At 55.9% G+C, this 18,213-nt stretch overlaps 1 protein-coding gene across 1 annotated transcript; it reads left to right on the top strand.

Annotated features, from left to right (window-relative positions):
- Positions 1-372: 372 nt before the first annotated feature.
- Positions 373-17,085, top strand: KCNG1 (potassium voltage-gated channel modifier subfamily G member 1). The gene is made up of 3 exons (XM_004014637.5): positions 373-597; positions 11,854-12,653; positions 15,940-17,085. The coding sequence occupies exons 2-3, from the start codon at positions 11,880-11,882 to the stop codon at positions 16,708-16,710; spliced, it is 1,545 nt and encodes a 514-aa protein (XP_004014686.2). The 5' UTR covers positions 373-597; positions 11,854-11,879; the 3' UTR covers positions 16,711-17,085.
- Positions 17,086-18,213: the final 1,128 nt, after the last annotated feature.

Genomic DNA, 18,213 nt, shown 5'->3' with positions numbered 1-18,213 from the left:
CCTGCGGGGCCGGGGAAGCACATGACCCCAGCAGGCCGGCGCGCCGCGGGGCACTTGCAGCCCGAGGGCAGCGGAGCGCGGGGATCCCGAGGGCGGGCGGGCGGGGGCCGCGGGGGAAGGCGGAGAGGGCGGCGGCCGGGCGCTCGGCGCGGGCGGCCCGGGCGGAGGCTCGGAGGGAGCCCGGCGCCGCGCGGTGCACCCGAGAGCGGAGGCCTGGCGCTGGGCCGCCCGGACCCTCCAGGCGGGAGCCGCGTGCCCCCCGCGCTCCCCGCCGCCGCCCGCGCTCCCCGCCCCGCGCCCCGCCCCTCCCTCCGGCCCGCCTCCCGCCCCGCTCCCTCCCTCCCTCGGCGGCGGCCGCGCGGCGCTCCCGGCGCACTCGGAGCCCGGCGGGGACCGGGAGGCACAGGCGGGTGGCCCTCGATCCGGGTGCTGGAGCCGAGCGGGGCCCCGGGGCCGAAGTTGGCCGGCCGCTCCCGGAGGCGGCGCGGGCGGCTTCCAGCCCCTGGTCGCGTCCTCGCCGGGACCCGCCGGCCGCCGGGGGACGCGAGCCGCAGCCCGGCCAACTCCGCGGCGGGGACGCCTTGCCGAGAACTTGAGGTGGGACCCTGGCGCGCTGCAGCCCCGCCGGGCGCCGCCGGGCGGGCGGACTCGGGCCCAGGCGGGGGAGCCGCACGTAGCTGTGGCCCCTCCGGGGACCCAGAAAGCCGCCGAGGGGAGCGGTCTGGGGCGACAGGGGACCCGGGAGCAGCTGCGCGCGGCGGTCACCGTGCGGGTCCGGCTTCTGCGCTTCCCTGGGGTCCCCCGGCGCGCGAAGTGACAGGGCGGGGGCCGCACCCCAGCAGCGGCCGGGGTTTCTCGCCGTCTCGCAGGAGGATCCGGGGAGGAGGGGGTGTTGGGGAGAGGTTGATGGGGCGGGGGGCGGAGGGGGGGGGTGCGTCCGTCTGTCTCCCGCTCATTCACTCCATCCTTAGGTACAGAGTGGGGCCTCGCGTCAGAGGGCTTTATTGAGTTGTTCATTAGGGCCACGAGCCTTTATTGAGAGCCCACTGTGTGCTAGGCGCTGGGGACTCTTGAGACAACTCTGCCTTGGAGGGGAAGGTGGCCTCCTCACCCTCGGGGGGCGCTCCCTACCCAGAAGGGGCTCAGCCTGGATGGAATCTTTGGGTGAAGAGGGAGAGGAGGGAAGCACCTTCATTCATTCACGGTTGACTGGGAGACGGGTTGAGCGCCTACTATGCGCATCTCACCTTGCCAAATCTCAGCTGTTCATTATTTCACTAACAGTTATTGAGGCGCTGTGCTGGGGAGAGAACTGGGTGGGAGAGGATGGAGCCGGCTTGCAGCTTGGAGAGAACACCCCTCGCCCCCCTGTGTACAAGCAGGTCCCTGGACAGGTTGCAGAAAGGCCTTTCCTTGGTTCATCTACTGCATTCATTCTCAAGGGGAAGGCGGAGGCTGGAATAGGTTGTTGGATAAGAAGAAGAGGCGTTTAGAAAGCTCCTTAGGGGGAGGGTTTTAATGGGGAGGAGGACTGAGAAAAGCCCATCTCACCGAACTGATGAAGGCAGGCTCCCACCGATGGGGTGTACTACGGAAGCTGTCCATTCAGCAGGCGTTTCCTGAAGCACTTGCTGTCCATAAGCACATCCAGGGTACCAGGCGTCAGAGTCAGCAAGGTGAACGAGGCAGTTGCAGAGACCCCCTTTGCTGACCCCTCAAGATAAACGCAGGGGAGGTGAGAGAAGGGAGCCGGAACCAGTCTGATTCATCACGTGTGTTAAGGAGGGTGGCTTCTTCTGACTCCATGAATCTGAGCCGAGGTTTATTCACTAGGGTGTGTTTGATACCCACACACGACAGCACAGTCAGAGTCGCTCTGGGGAGCCTCACCCGCTCATGTTTCCAAGGCAGGTTTGGCACTGCTGGTGACCCGGTCCCAGGGCCGGAGCCAGGGCGCGTGCCAGCTTTCTTGGGTGGACTTCTCAGGAGCTGTCAGACCTAAGCTTGACCCTGTGTCCTCCATCCTGGAGCTCTGCAGAGGCACCTGCCAAGTAGGGAGGGAGGGAAGGCGCATCTGAAAGGCAGGCGGTGAAGGCTCCTGGGGACTGCCTTCATCCGTCATTCCCTAAGAGCCCATTCCAGTGGAAAGATGTCTGTCATGGGACACACTCAAACCCACAGGGGCCGTGAGTGTACAACCTTGATCCCCGTCCCAAGCCTTGAGGGCCAGGCGAGGGGAGCCCTGGAGTCTGACTGGGGAAGATCTGGGAGTCAGGCTCCCGTCCCGCCACCACTTTGATCCCCCTGCACCCCACACAGCTGGGCTGTGGCCAGAGGTGAGGACGATGCCCCAGGGATTAGAAGGGCCCTGGACACAGGCCTGAGAGACTCCAACCAGGTCTGAGGAGTCAACCCCCGGGGCCCCTCTAAGGCGTCTTGACCCGGCCGTCTTTTCTTCACGTCCCCTTTCCGAATATGTGAGGCAGAGACAGCGTTTCTGGTGGCCAGAGATAGAGGGTCTGGAAATCCACCCTTGGTTGGCCCACTAAACCCAAAGATGGAGCCCCATGGTTGGAAAATAGCGGCTGGAAAAGCCACTCTAAAAGAGAGTTGATACAAAGGCGGAGGCAGGGAAGTCTAGCTGCCAGCACTAGTCCCTCCTGGCCATTTTTGTTCCCTAGCAGACAGTATCTGACTGACAGGGTCCACGCACGGAGTCACGGCGGTCCAGGTAGGAGCCGAACGACGGCCTCACAGGGCACACCACCCCTCCTTCCCCGCCCCGTCCCACTGCAGCTGACCGCAGACACGTGGCCTCAACACTTACTGAGGAACAAGAAGCAAAGGATTGTTTAAGTAGGTGTCCCCCTCCCCGGCTGCTGCCCCAAGGCCCCAACTGCTCCCCAAGCCTGTGCCTCCACTTACCCCTGTGCTCCCAAATCAGAAGCCACAGGGGACAAACAGAAAACGACCCCCTGGCTCCCGCCCCAAAGCCCCTCCTGGTAGAAGGCAAGCGTGGATGTGTTTTTATTTTGCCAGAGGAACATTGTAGGGAGGCTCCAGAGGCTGCCTCTGGCTGGGGGTGGGGGATGGGGGTCTCTGAATGTTCCCTCTTAGGGGGCAGGTGGGGTGGAGGAGAGAGCCCAGCTCCCAGCAAGTATCCCCCACCCCAGTGACTGAGGCCCCCCCTCACTGGAAGCAGGGCTGGGGGCCAGCCCACTTGGACTGTAATAAGCGTGGACAGGAGAGATGGATTTCCCACGCGGGCACAGCATCTCACAGGGATCTGGTGTGCCAGAGGCTGGGCCAGCCTAGCGGCTGGATCCGTTTTGATTAACGGTCTAATTGAGGATTAATGCAGCATGATCCGCCTCTGAGTCAGCCCAGCCAGGAACCTTGACCATGACGGATGAAACTCCCCCTGCAGGGGAAGGACTGCAGGGAGAGGCCGCTGGAGTCCCCTCGAAACCCGCTCGGGATTAAGGAATGACACGGGTTGGCAAGTGTGGGGAGGAGAGACAGAAACCAAAGCCTGAGGAGCTCGGGGAAAAACGCTTTTTTGTTTTTTTAAAGAAAGTTGCACTGCGCTTGGTTTGTTTCTTCCCGCCACATGCTGCTAACAGCGTAGTGGCTTGAAGCAGCACAAACTTGTTATCTTACGGTTTGGGGGGGATCAAAAGTCCAGATGGACCTCAGTGGGCTGACACCAAGCGGGCAGCAAGGCCATGCTCCTGCAGGGAGAGTCCCTTCCTTTGCCTTTCCTAGCTTCGGGGGGTGGGGTGGGGGGGCTCCCTGCGTCCTTGGCTCCTGGCTTTACGACATTCCAGCCTCAGCGTCTGCCATCGCGTCTCTTTCATCTCTGACTCTGATCCCCTTGAGTGACAGCTGCTCAGCCACGCCTGACTCTTTGCGACCCCATGGACTTGCCTCCCTGTGATGAGGACTCTTGTGGTGACACTGGGCCCACCAGTCGATCCAGGGCCATCTCCCCATCTCCAGCTCCTCAGTTTAATCGCAGTAACATCCTCCCTTTCACCACATAAGGTTACACTCCCAGGTTCCATCCAGGGCTTGGGATGTGGACCTCTTCAGGAGGCCACCCTTCTGCTGACCGCAGGCCTGTGCCTCGTCAGTTTCTGTTGACTGACGGGGAAGCGGAGGCCCAGCAGGGTGAGGCACTTGACTTCAGCCAGGTGAGGAGAGCTGGCACTGAGGTCCCGCCCTCTGGAAGGTGATGTTGGCTTCATACTGCTCCCCTGAGGAAAGAAATGCTGGGGGAGGAGCCGGCAGGTGAGGTGCCAGGCATGCTGCCCAGAAGCCGTTCTAGCAAACAGGGGGCCCTTCTAACGCACCAGGCATGGCTCCAAGCACTTAGCAGGCGAGTGTGATGACACCCCAGTTTACAGCTAAGGAGCCAGGCACAGAGAGGTGAAGGTATTTGCAGAAGGCTGCAGAGCTGGTGAACGGTGGGCCAGACATCGTGGTCCAGAGGCCACACCCTCAGCCCTGCTTGGTACCTGCTACCCCACAGGAGAGTTCTTCTGCCCAGAGACTGAAATAGCAACCCAGAACTCGATGAAACCAGTTTTATTAATTCCTTACTCTGCTCGTGTGCAAATAGCCAGTAGGAACAAGGATGTCTCCCCAGCTATGGGCAATTGCCTGCTTCTCCCCATCCCCAAAGACTTTTCAAAAGCTTGTGCCTAGAAATTATAGGCGAGGTGCTGGACACCCTTCCGCCGCCAGGAACCAGCGATGCAGGGAAACAGTAGAATGCAGAGTCAAAGAGGTTTGCTCAGAGTCCCACAGACCTAGTGGAGCCTGACTTCATCACTTGCCACCAGAGTCATGAGTTTTCACCTTTCAAAGCCTCAGTTTCCTCATCTGTAAAATGGGCGTGAAACCTCCATTCACCAGCTTGGTGAGGTCAACACGCTTGTCCCTGCTGTATGGGGAAATAGGCCCGGAAGAGGGCCAGTGACTTGGTGGGTACAGATGGCTGAATCAGGCTGAAAGGTTAACAGCAGAAGCAGCAGCAATATCCAGACAAGCCTGACAGAGACCTTCCTCCCACCCTGCTCCCTGCTCCAGAGTCCTACCCCCACCCCCAGGTCCTGCATCCCACCCCCAGTCATACGCTGGCCACAGAGCAGCCTCCAGGTGGGGGTGCTGCCCTTCAGAACTCCTTCTGGCTTCAGTGATCATCTCTCTTTGGAAATGTACACTCAGCCCTCTGTCATAGCTTCTAAACATCATCTTTATCCCAGGAGGAAGAGAGGCTGCCTGGGGAGAATCCGCGGAGCCGTGGGCTCATGAAGGGGCGTTCAATCAAGGCAGCCCTAGAGGAGACAGATTTTCTCATGAACCAGAGGGTCTCCACTTCTCCAGTGAGGCTCCTCTCGTGCAGGACCCCCAGAGGCTTCCAGAACCCCAGGGAGACTGGGAAGTCAGGCAGAGGGTTCCCGGCCGAAGCCCAGAGCACCTGGAAGGCCTGCCGGCTTTCCTGGCGCCTGCCTTTCCTCTCTCAGACATCAGCAGGCTCTCAGGGAGCCTTCAGAAATGCCAGTTCCCGGCCCCCACTTAAGGATTCTGATGACAGGGTCTTGGGGGGGACTTGGGGGTCTGTATCTCAGCTGAGTCCAGAGAGATGCAAAACCCAGTGGCGTGACAGTTTTCGTGCTCTTCTTTTTCTCTAACCTGGATTAAAACCCAGGGCGGTGCTAACCACACTCTTTAATTCATATCGCTCTGCATCACCAGGCTGCCTTAGTCACTGTTCCCTTCATTCCAGTCCCCAAGCTTATCCCCTCCCCCTGCCCTCCCAGGCACCCTCCCTGTGGTTGACAGAGATCCTTGCATGTGCTCGAGTCTGTAAGATATGTAATGTTGTGTGTGCGCTCATTTACATAAACAGCAAAGTGCTATAAACTTCTGTTGTTTCTTTTTTCCACTTGGGACCATGTTTTTAAGATCTAAATGTGTTGCTAAGCCTGCATCTAGTCCATTGCTTCCAGTTCCTGGGCACTCCGCAGGCTTTGCCATCTGGGTCCACTTGTTCATCTCCCCCACCACCGGGAGGGACACTGGGAGACCTCCAAGCGCCAGAGATATCTTCTTGTGCCTTGTTCCTTGCTTGCATCTGAGTCCCCAGAAGCAGATCCTGAGTCAAGGATTGGAGTACAAATATATTACAGACAATGTCTGTCATAAGCCCTGTGGATCCAAGTCTGAGGGATATACCCAGGAATGGGATTCCCGGGTCATCAGACGCCAGCATCCTTCATTCCCCTCGGTACCCCTCAGGCTTTCCCAGAGGCCATATGAGTGCATTCCCTCCAGCAATGGGCTCTCGGGTCAGACAACGCTGGGATCCAGTCCTGCCTAATCAGGTCAAGAAAGGAGTCACCCTTGTCTGGAAGAGGGGAGAATAACAGATCCCCCTCCTAGCTAGTAATAATACAGCAGGCCCATTGAGGATCCCCTGCAGGTCAGGCGTTGGCCCCAGCACCTACGTTATCTGTGTCCTCTGCTTTAGTCCTGATCATAACTCCGGGAGGTCAGAGCAACAAATATCCCCATTTTACAGATAAGGAAACTGCATCTCAGAGGCAGGACATGACTTGTTCAAAGTCATAGGAGACCTTGGTCTCCTGACTTCAGAGCTAGCGGGCTCTTCTGCTTCCCCACCTTGAGGTCATCAGCAAATCGCCCCCCTACCCCCGCCCCCAAGCTGGAGTCTAACCAGCTTTTTCTCAACACTCGCTGTATTTGTTACTGTGACACATCGCCACAAGCTGAGTGGATTAAAACAAAACAGACTTAACTGCCTCACATTCTGGAGAACAGGGGTCTGCAATGGGTGTTGCAGGGCTAAAATAAAGGCATGGAAAGGCTGCGTTCCTTTCTGGAGAGCCCAGAGGAGAGTCTGTTCTTCGTCTGTCTCAGCTTCTAGACGCTGCCCGCTTTCCTTGGCTCGTGGCCCCTTCCATTGTCAAAGCCAGCACTGGCCAGTCCAGTCTTTCTCACAGCGTTTCATCACTCTGATGCACCCTCCTGCCTTTCTCGTCCATCTTTTAAGGACTCTGGTGGTTGCATGGGTTCCCCAGACAGTCCAGGAAAATCTTCCCACCTCAGAGGAAGCTGGTTAGCAGCCCCATTTCCATCTGTAACCTTGATTCCTGCTTGCCAGAGAAGCCAGCATAGTCACTGCTTCCAGGAATCAGAAGAAGGATACAGACATCTTTTGGCCAAGGCTGGGTAGGAGTGGGGGAGTGTCTACCTGCACCAACACTCAGGGCTGGGGCGGTGTGCAGCTTCGGCAAAGGGGTGGGTGCTGGGCGCTGAGCACAGGGAATACCAGCCCCCTCGGGCTTTGCTATGTCCCTGCTCGCCAGGCCCTCCCATTCCGTCCAGCCCAGCCAAGTCAGAGCTCCCCCTCCCCCTCCTCAATGATCATCAGGTCGGCCTTGGTGCTCTGATACCACCCGTCACCCATGTGGGAGGCCCCATCCCTGACCTCTCTGTCTGTGATTGGCCCACAATTTCTCCTTCCATCATCCTGTAGCCGGGAAAGGCTGCCTCTAACTCGGGCCTCCTAGCGCCACCTATCGATCACCTGGGTGAATGGCACCCCTAGGATCACCCTACATCCTTGTCCTTGCCCTTCGTCACACTCCAGTCCCACAGCGAGTCCCCTCAGCCCTCTCTCTCCAAAGCCCAGCCCAGATCCTTCCGATTCTCCAGACCCCTCCACCGGTCCAAACCTCGGTGGTCTCTTTCCAGAGACAGGGGTGGTCTCCCCCGCCCAGCCTGGGACTTCTCCAGAGGATGCCCCACCCACGAAGAATGAACCCCCAGCGCATCTATCGCCTGCTGACCCCCCAGCAGGGGGCAGCAGACGCTCGTCTTCTCCCACCTCCCCTCGCTCACTCTGCCTGGCCACTTGGCCTTTACTTCCGTGTCTGACCATCCAGTCCCATCCCCAGGTCAGGAGCAAGCTCTTCTAATTCCACCCAAGACACTGCTTCCCAGGCCCTCCCAGGGCTGGCTCTGCCCCAGGGTCCTCTCCCCTGAGAAGCCCTCCTGGGTCCCTCCAGCAAGCATTGACCCCTCACCCCAGTCACTTCCCGTTGGTCACCTAGTTCTGTTTCCATCACAACACTCATTACGGCCTGAAACGATCTGTGTATTCATTTAGAGACTGTGTCCCCCACTAAAGCGTCACCTCTGTAAGGACAGCACTGGGTCTGTCGTGTCCTCTGCTGTGCCCCCAGGCCTGGCACAGTCCCACACGTGCTAATGTTGGATGAATGAACGGATGACAGCTCCCTCAGGACTTCTCCTTCTCATTCCCACCATTGGAGCCCCTTTCTCAAACAGCTTCCTCTTCCTAAGTAAACATATAGACCCTAAAGAGGCAAACTCACTAGATCGTACCATGCTCTGGAACTCACAGACCTAACACCGAAATTTTAAAAAATCAGCTTTTTCGTGAGGGTTAATACCAGACTGGGTGAAAAGTAGCTTTATATTCCAGAAGCAGGACTTTGGAGCCTGACTGATCTATGAACCTTACCAGAGACTCTAGCAGGCAGAACTGTTACCCACACCCCCATCAGGCTGGACAACACTAAGACCAAAGGCTCAGGGCAAGGGTGCCCCTCCCTTGTTGAGCAAATTCAGCATCTGAGCCTCCCCAGGGTCCTCTGGCCCTCCGTGTACAAGCAGCCTGCACAAAGCAACTTTTTCTCTCCTCTCCATACTTGTCTCTGAGACAGAACAACTTTCCATGCAGGAGGCTGAGGCTTTGACTCACGGCTGATACAGATCACGAGAGAAAAAATGAGGAATTGCTAATTGGGGGAGCTTTCAGCTGGAGGGAAAGCGAGGAGGGTTGAAAGAAAAAATTCTGCAAGAAAAGAGGTGATTACAGACGTGGGGTTTCACAAGCGCTCTCCAGGGTTTGCAGGATGAGAGGAAGGCTCCCGTGCCTCCATCACTATTCTTGCCAAACGGAATGTCGTTTTCCCTCTTGTCTTTGGTGGCAAAGATAAAGCAGCATAGCTGAAAAGCTGTGGCAGTAAAAGCCATCTTCCTCCTCCAAGGGATTCTGGCAGGCTCTGCCTAAGGAGACGAGTTCCAATTTTAGGTGAAGTTAAAAACACTCTTAATGCTTTAAAGTCAGATCATGTTTTTTCAAACACAGGTGTACCGTGGTTTTAAACTTGAGCTGAGAAACGACAGTTTGCCCCAGAGATAAATGCGTGGAGTGATGATCTGCATTTGTGAAAGAATTTCTCTTAGGGAGGTGCCCCTCTCAGATGTGGAAACCTTCGTGGCTCCTGTTAAACACTCCTTCACACCCACGCGGGGCTCTGTGTATATCTGCAACCGCGAGTGTTTCCGCTGAACATGCCCATAGCACGGATGGACACTCAGAAATGGGTCTCCATTTGGAATTGATAGACTTGGCTGGTACCACTTGCATCCGTGGGTGACTGAGCTGGGGTCGGGGGGAGTGATAGTGAATTTTAAAAGCATATTGGAACTTCCCTGGAGATCCAGTGGTCAAGACTCTGCACTCTTAATGCGGGAAGCCCAGGTTCCATTCCTGGTCTGGGAACGAGACCCCCCCATGCCGCAAATAAGGCCTGGTGCAGTGTGAGTGAAAAGAAAAACTATAACATCCAAGTATTATAGACTCGTACTACACTACTTTTCCCCAGATCAGCTTAATTCGGGAGAGCTCTGTTGCTGTCATCTAGGGGTGCCAAACTCAAGTGCCTACAGTGACCAGGAAGGAAATGTACATAAGGGAAGTAAATTATGTGTCAGGAAGACAATAGGGAGGGGTGGGGATGACAGTGGATCATAGCATGCCTGCCCTGCCTTAAGAGGGGCAGACATTTCTCAGCTGGAATTTGAAGTGAAGGTTGCCAGATAATCTGATTTTCCAAAAAAATAAAAAACCCATGAATTTTTAAATGAAATGTCTCCATTTTTCAAAATCTTCTCCAAGCCAGGCAAAATATTTGTAAACCAAATGCAGCCCATGAGCTATGACTGCGTAAGCAATCTGATTCTAATGGCACAAACCCTTAGCTTTGAGGACGGGGAAGGAAGAAGTCTGTGTAAGCTGAGATTTTGACCTCAGTTTCCCGGAAGTGCCCTCATCGGGTTGGCCTCACCAACAGGAAATGTACTTATTTGTTGAGCATTTCTTGGAGCATTTATGTTGCTGAATACAGAGGTTCAGAAATGAGTAGAGCATGTTCTTCCCCCAGGGAGCAAGCAGTCTACTGAAGGAACCAGGCTTGCACACAGATCATTCTAAAAGGGGTGGCAAGTGTGGTGACGATAAATGCGGGTGGGGGGGATGACACTTGATTTAGCTGAAAGAGCCAAGGAGGGCTTCCTGGAGGAGGGAGCAAGCCTGTCCAATCCAGTCCTGGGTCCTCAAGATGACGTTTGTTGACACATGAGCAAAACGTGTCACTGTTGCGACAATTGTGCATTTTTCAGACTTTGCCTCTGATTTATGGCAAGTGATACGTTTTCCACACATGGAACGAATGCAGGCGATCCCTTTAATACTTGAAATAGTGTAAACAGTGGGAGTTCCCTGATGGCGTGGTGGTTAGGATTCCACGCTTTCATTGCCGTGGCCCGGGTTCAATCCCTGGTCAGGAAACTGAGATCCCACAAGCCACATGGTGCAGCCAAAAACTAAAATAAAACAGAATAATAAAATAATAAAAAATAAATAGTAGACAGGAAGTATTGAGGACCTACCATGTCCCACATACTGTGTTCAGTGCTCTTGGGTACATAATTCACTGAATCTTCTCAGTAATCCTATAAGGTAGATCGTATAGTGATACCCGTTTTGCAGATGAGGACATTCAACATCAAACTCTACGCTCATAACCACCACAGCAGAGCCCCCCCTCCTTGCACTATGAACATGGGGGGCAGGATAATTCTCTGTTGTGGGGTCTGACCATAGGACTTTTAGCAGCATCCTTGCTCGATGCCAGTAGCATCCCCTAGTCATGACAATCAAAAATGCCTCCAGACATTGCCATCTGTTCCCTGGTGACAAAAATCAGGCCTGGTTGAGAATTGCTGGTCCACACTAAACTACTTTTCCAAGCTAAATAAATATCCCCCAAAGTTGGACAGACTGAAAGCGTTAAGTAACAGTACCGGTGTAGGCTGTCAGCTCTGTGGGGCTGGGGGCCGCATCTGATTTTATGCATGGCTGCAAACGCCCAGTGCTTGAAGCCGCTCCTGGCTTACAGGAGCACTCAGTGCATTTTTATGCTGTAAAAGATGCGGGTGTGGAGGAATGGTGAGGTTTAGGAGATGCTGAGCAATAGAGTGGCTCTTCTGACTCTTGAGCATCTTCCCTCAAGCTGCTGTGAGAGAGTGTCTAGACCAGGGGGCTTGAATAACAGACACAGGTTACTCTCCATCTGGGGGGCTGGGAGTCTGAGATCAGGTCAGGGTCTGATGAGGGCTGTCTTCCTAACTTGCAGGTTGGCTGCCTTCTCACCAGGCCCTCACTCGGTGGAGAGAAAGGAGACCCTGCTGTCTCTTCCTCTCCTTATCAGGGCACTAATCTCACCCTGGGGCTCCACCCTCCTGACATCATCTAAGCCTGATGACTTCCCAAAGACCTCACCTCTTAACATCATCCACTTGGAGGTTAGGGCTTTCCCCTATGAATCTGGGGGAACACAATGCGGTCCATATCAGAAATTAGCTGCAGGACCCACATTGTCCCCAGAGACTCGGGAGTCACTGAGGCTCTTTCCTCCCTTCTCCCCCCCCCCCCCCCCCCCCCCACCCTAGGCTGGAGAGGGATGTGAAAGCTCAAAATGACCCTCCTACCGGGAGACAATTCTGATTACGACTACAGCGCTCTGAGCTGCACATCGGATGCCTCCTTCCATCCAGCCTTCTTCCCCCAAAGCCAATCACTCAAGGGTGTCTTCTACCGCCGGGCCCAGCGGCTGCGGCCGCAGGACGAGCCCCGCCAGGGCGGCCAGCCTGAGGACCGCAGGCGGCAGATCATCATCAACGTGGGCGGCATCAAGTACTCGCTGCCCTGGACCACGCTGGAGGAGTTCCCGCTGACGCGGCTGGGCCAGCTCAAGGCCTGCACCAACTTCGATGACATCCTCAACGTGTGCGATGACTATGACGTCACCTGCAACGAGTTCTTCTTCGACCGCAACCCCGGCGCCTTCGGCACCATCCTGACCTTCCTGCGGGCGGGCAAGCTGCGGCTGCTGCGGGAGATGTGCGCCCTGTCCTTCCAGGAGGAGCTGCTCTACTGGGGGATCGCCGAGGACCACCTGGACGGCTGCTGCAAGCGCCGCTACCTGCAGAAGATCCAGGAGTTCGCCGAGACGGTGGAGCGGGAGGACGAGGACGACGCGCTGGACAGTGAAGACCTGGACAGCGAGGGCCCCGCGGAGGAAGAGGGCCGCCTGGGCCGCTGCATGCGGCGGCTGCGCGACATGGTGGAAAGGCCGCACTCGGGGCTGCCCGGCAAGGTGTTCGCCTTCCTGTCGGTGCTCTTTGTCACGGTCACAGCTGTCAACCTCTCCATCAGCACCCTGCCCAGCCTGAGGGAGGAGGAGGAGCAGGTAAGGGCCCCGCCCCTGCCCTGGGGGAGGGCGGGGCTGCTGCTGCAGGAACCACTCCCCGCCGGGAAGGGCACGTCCTTCTCTGCCTGCCCTGTTGCCTCCTCCAGGAAGCCTTCCCTGACTGCACTGGCTCAGTAGCATCCCAGTCCATCGCTGTGTTTACGTGCGTTTACAAACGTGTCTCCCTGTGTGTCGTCCTCCTCCACATGCAGACTTGAGCTCCACAGACTGTTCAGGTCTGCGCTGTGCCCCCTGCCCAAGGCAAAACTGTCCAGCATGGGAGAGGTGCTCAGCCATTCTGTTGAATGGATGGATGGATGGATGACGCAATGTTTGATGTGCCTGGCCCCGAGCTGAGCACGTGATGTGCACCACCAAAATTTACTTCACCAACTTGCACCCTTTCTCAGCCTTCCCAATTCCCTTCTTACATGAAAAGATCCCAGAAAGCTCTTTGGGGTCCTGGATATGCTGTTCATTGATAGATGTGTGTGCACATCTAAATAGTGAGCATTGCTTTCTGTTAAAGAAGGGAGTTTCCATAAGTGTTTACTCCAGGGCATGATGGGGTGCATGCCCAGTTCTCAGGGATACCACTTACTTACCGGCAGTTAATGGGAGCCAGGGGCTGGGCTGCCACTCTTCCTGTATCTTATCTCCCCAGCGAACCTTCCAGCATCCCGGCATGGGAGGTGTTCCCACAACCACTTGACAGCTGAGAACTCTGAGGAAAAGCAGCTTGCCCAGATCTGGGTCTAACTGAGTCTGGAGTCTGGGTTCTTAAATATGGAAGTATGGGTCCCACATGGCAGCCTGGGACCTCATGCAGCCCCTCAGCTTAGCCTCTGTCTGTAAGAGACCCATCTCTGGGACCCTCTCCCGACACGTAGGGGTTCCAGATGCAAGGGTCAAGACAGACTGAAAAGTTCAGACAGGTGCAAATTGTGTAGGCACTGGAGAAATAGGTATGGCAGTATGAACTAAACATAAATATCATGCCAGCCAGCATTTATTGAGCACTGGCTGTGTACCAAGCATGTGCTAAGGGTTTTACGTGAACCCTCTGATTTAACGTTAAAACCACTCACCACGTGAGGGTCTTTCCATACATAAGTATTGTGGGGAAAGTAGCAATAGTGTTACATTTATAGCTCTCAGGGAGTTTCTAACACTTCTTTTTGAATACATTGAATTTTAAAAGCCAGTGTTAAGAAAAGGCTCAATCAGTAAAATGAACACTCAATCAGTAAAGTGAACATTTGAGATGCATGAGGGGTAGTGATGAGCCAGGCAGGGTTAGAGCCGGGTGGCCTGAATTTGAATCCCACCTTGTCCACTCTGGCTGTGCTTCTGGAGACAAGTCACTCAGCCTCTCTGCGCCTCCGTTCCCATGTCGAAGAGGTTGTGAACAGGCCCACCTCATAGCGCTGGGGGTGGTTCAGTGAATGAGAAGCGATGGGAACAGCGCCTGGCATTGCACATTCAGGAATTACTCACTGTGAGGATTATACGCCCCTCCGAAAAAAAGCGCAAGTGCTTGTCACTGGAGACCTGTCTGGAAGCGCCTGTGCTCAGTGTTGACTTTTCCCTTGGCCCCGACACATGCAATACTGATTTTATCAGGAAAATACTAATAAAGCCAGTTTTATTCAACTTCTGATACCTGCTTTAAAAAAAAAAAAAAAGATACCCAGCCTTTTTCATGACTCAGTAAACAGGTTGTTCTTCACTTTCATTTGGGGGACTAGTGGGGTTCACTGTCTCACTCAAGCAGGCGTTTAAGCGCTTCCTGTATTCAGGCTTCATGGGGCAGTCAGGATGACCAGAGCAAGTCTCCAGCTTCAGGGTGCGTCAAGCCTCGGTGAGAGCCCCGTAACCATAAGTATGGGGCACAAGCCAAGAGGGCTCTTATGAGAGGCCCATCAACTCTGCTCGGGATACTTGGAGGGACGCACTCCAGGAAGGCTTCCCAGAGGAGGGGGCTTCCTGTCTCAGAAGTCTGAGACCTCAAAGCCTCACCAAGTATCAGTTCATCTCTCCAGCTTCTCACATATTCCCAGAGAAACAGCTAGTATGGCGAGTCTGACAGAACCCAGCTGTGCCCCAGAACCGACAAGATGCCCCAGGTAGAACCATGTGTGCCTTCCTCTCTGCCAGCCCCTTTGAGGGTGAGGTCTAACCTGGGGACCGTCCCCCATACTGCAGATCAGAGCAGCAACCGGAGAGCCTGCATGGCGAAGGCACAGATGTGTCGGAATGAAACATGGAGTGCTTTCTTTGTATCGAATTGTTACAACATTTAAAACCCAGGAGATTTCATGTAAAACTCCAAATTTCCAGCTTCTCTTAAAAAAAATGGATGAGGCCCCCTCAAGACTGAGTTCGCCTGGGACAGCCCTCAGAGGGTGTCGAGCAGGATGGCCAGGCTCCCCAGGGCCTCCACCCAACCTGGGCCACCTCCCCCAGTTTCGCTTTGCCTGCCTGGCCTTCACTTGGCATGCTGTCTAAAGACAGGCCAGTGTTCTGCCATGCATCCTGGTAACAGATCATCCTGGTAACTGATCACCTGCCATGTGCCAGGCCTTTCCAGGCACTGGGGCCTGAGAGTGAGCAATACACAAAGCGTCCTGCCCTGTAGGGCTACAGTTTTCCGGGGCAGGGTGGGCAGATGAGCAGGGCTGAGACAGTAAAAACGGTAAATAAGTAACTTACAAAACATATTTTGGAGGCGGGCATGGCAACCCACTCCAGTATCCTTGCCTGGAGAATCCCACGGACAGGGGAGCCTGATGGGCTACAGTCATTAGGGTCGCAAAGAGTCGGACACGACTGAAGTGACCGAGCTCGCGTGCACCCTTGGTGGTATTCGTATTGCAATACGTAAATGTGTCAGGTCAGCTTGCCCTGTGCCTTGTGTTTGTTATATGTCAATTACATCTCAATAAAAATAAATTTTAAGAAGAAAGAGGTCAGGAGCTAGTCTGGGGACGTGATGAGTTTGAGACACCTATCAGACCCCCTTAGGAGGCAGCTCCTCTGGAGTCTGGAGTTCAGGGGCGGGGTCTGGGCTGCAGAGAGATAAGGGGTAGTCAGTGTTGAGAAGATGCTTCAAGCTTCAGGCTTGCACGGGATTGCCCAGGGAGTGGGTGTAACCGGAGAGAGGGGACCCAGGGACAGGCATCGAGGCCAGCCCACCTTGGCCCCGGTAGCGCCCTCTGGCCCAGGACGGAGCCCCGCGCTCCTCACGGTGGAGCCGCTGACCTCCCCGCCCTTCTCTCTCTCCCAGGGCCGGTGCTCCCAGATGTGCCGCAACATCTTCATCGTGGAGTCGGTGTGCGTGGGCTGGTTCTCTCTCGAGTTCCTCCTGCGGCTCATCCAGGCGCCCAGCAAGTTCGCCTTCCTGCGGAGCCCGCTGACGCTGATCGACATGGTGGCCATCCTGCCCTACTACGTCACCCTGCTGGTGGATGGCGCCTCCGCGGGCCGCCGCAAGCCCGGCACAGGCAACAGCTACCTGGACAAGGTGGGGCTGGTGCTGCGCGTCCTGCGGGCGCTGCGCATCCTGTACGTCATGCGCCTGGCCCGCCACTCGCTGGGGCTGCAGACGCTGGGGCTCACGGCCCGCCGCTGCACCCGCGAGTTCGGGCTCCTGCTGCTCTTCCTCTGCGTGGCCATCGCGCTCTTCGCCCCGCTCCTCTACGTCATCGAGAACGAGATGGCCGAGAGCCCCGAGTTCACCAGCATCCCTGCCTGCTACTGGTGGGCCGTCATCACCATGACGACCGTGGGCTATGGCGACATGGTACCCAGGAGCACGCCCGGCCAGGTGGTGGCGCTCAGCAGCATCCTCAGCGGCATCCTCCTCATGGCCTTCCCCGTGACCTCCATCTTCCACACCTTCTCCCGCTCCTACCTGGAGCTCAAGCAGGAGCAGGAGAGGGTGATGTTCCGCAGGACCCAGTTTCTCATCAAGACCAAGTCGCAGCTGAGCAGCATGTCCCACGACAGTGACATCTTGTTCGGAAGTGCCTCCTCGGACACCAGAGACAATAACTGAGACCAGAGGACGCACCCCGCCACCGCCACTGCCAGGACGCGCCCCCGCCCCCCAACCCTGCCCGCCCTCTGAGGCTTGACGCTACCACCATCGCTGCAGAAGCCTCCAAAGGCACGTGCTGCTTCTGAGCACAGCCCTGGCCTGGGATGGACCGAGCCACGCCCCAGGGAAGATGGCCCCACCCCGGCAGGGGGTCCCTGGTCCCCCACGTCCAGAAGCGAAGCCCAGCACACAGTCCTGACAGTCCCCCACCCCACCCCACAACCCTCCCTAGCGAGGAGATGGCTTGTTCTTTCCACCATGTAATTAACATGCCCAGCAAAGACTCGCTTTGTGGGGCTGCCTAGGGAACAATACAAACAGCAGCTACAAGTCTGTCTTGAGTGTGGATCGCGTGCAATTAAAGAAAACTGGTGAAAAAGAGAAGAAAGCCTTCCCTGGGGCTCTGTTAAGAGAGGAAACGGCACTTACCAGTAAGCCAGCCAGTGTGGTACCAGAAGTATTGGGTTAGCCTTTTTCCTTGGGTCCTTCATACCCCGGTGAGGCCCCGTGAGGTTGGGGGAGACAGGATAGACACCTTTGGGAAATTGCTTATAAACACCACAGCCCCTCGCTCTTCTATCTCTTTGATTCTTCCCCTCTCCTAGGCTTTCCTCCCCATCTTTTCCTTCTCTCCCATCTCCTCTTCTCCTCTTTTGCACCTTAATGGCCTGTTTCTCAAACTTTCCCCCTAAGGCACCCCCAACAGCGAAGTGGACACCGAGTCAGCCCTGCTGACTACAAAGGTGGAGTCATTTCATTTTATCTTTAAAAATTAGTGTGGGTTTTTTATTCTATGCCACATTTATCTTAATTTTCAGGGGGTGGGGGGTGGAAATGCTTCAAACCATTTACCTAAATCTAAATGTAAAGCTAGATTGCACTGGACTGATGCTTTGGGAGAATGGACCTCAGTTTTCTGGGCCACCCGAGAGCACAGTCTGAAGCCCCCAAGGGTCTCTCTGGGCCCCTCAGAGACCCGCAGAGCACCCACCCGACCGGAACACCTCATGACCTCATGTAGTGTGGAAGATTCAGGGTAGGGCCTGAGCCCAGGCCAGCCCACCAGGTCTGTTCCGCTCTCAGGGTTCAGAGGCCTCTGGTGCCCATCTGGGGAGGGGCTTCCCATCCAGGCGGCGGTCACATGCCGGCCTCCACCCTCAGATGCTGCGGCATGTCGCTGTCTTCTTCACCCCCTCCCCTGGGCCAGCTGCAGAAAGCAGGCTCTAAAATAAACCCAAGACTTCCCTGGCAGTCCAGTGGTTAGGAATCTGCGCTTCCAGCGCAAGGGACACCATGTTCAATCCCTGGTCAAGGAACTAAGATCCCAGGTGCCGCACAACACAGCCAAAAGATAAGAAAGTAAACAAAGCAAATCTGGCCCCATCACTGTCCCACCTAAACCCGCCTAAACCCACAGAGGTGTATCCATCGTGCTGAGAAAGACGCCCAAATGCCTGGCAC

The sequence above is a fragment of the Ovis aries genome, chromosome 13 (assembly GCF_016772045.2).
Source record: "Ovis aries strain OAR_USU_Benz2616 breed Rambouillet chromosome 13, ARS-UI_Ramb_v3.0, whole genome shotgun sequence".
Classification (NCBI taxonomy): Eukaryota; Metazoa; Chordata; class Mammalia; order Artiodactyla; family Bovidae; genus Ovis; species Ovis aries.
The sequence above is the reverse complement of the archived record's forward strand: the minus strand, read 5'-3'. Positions and strand labels throughout refer to the sequence as shown.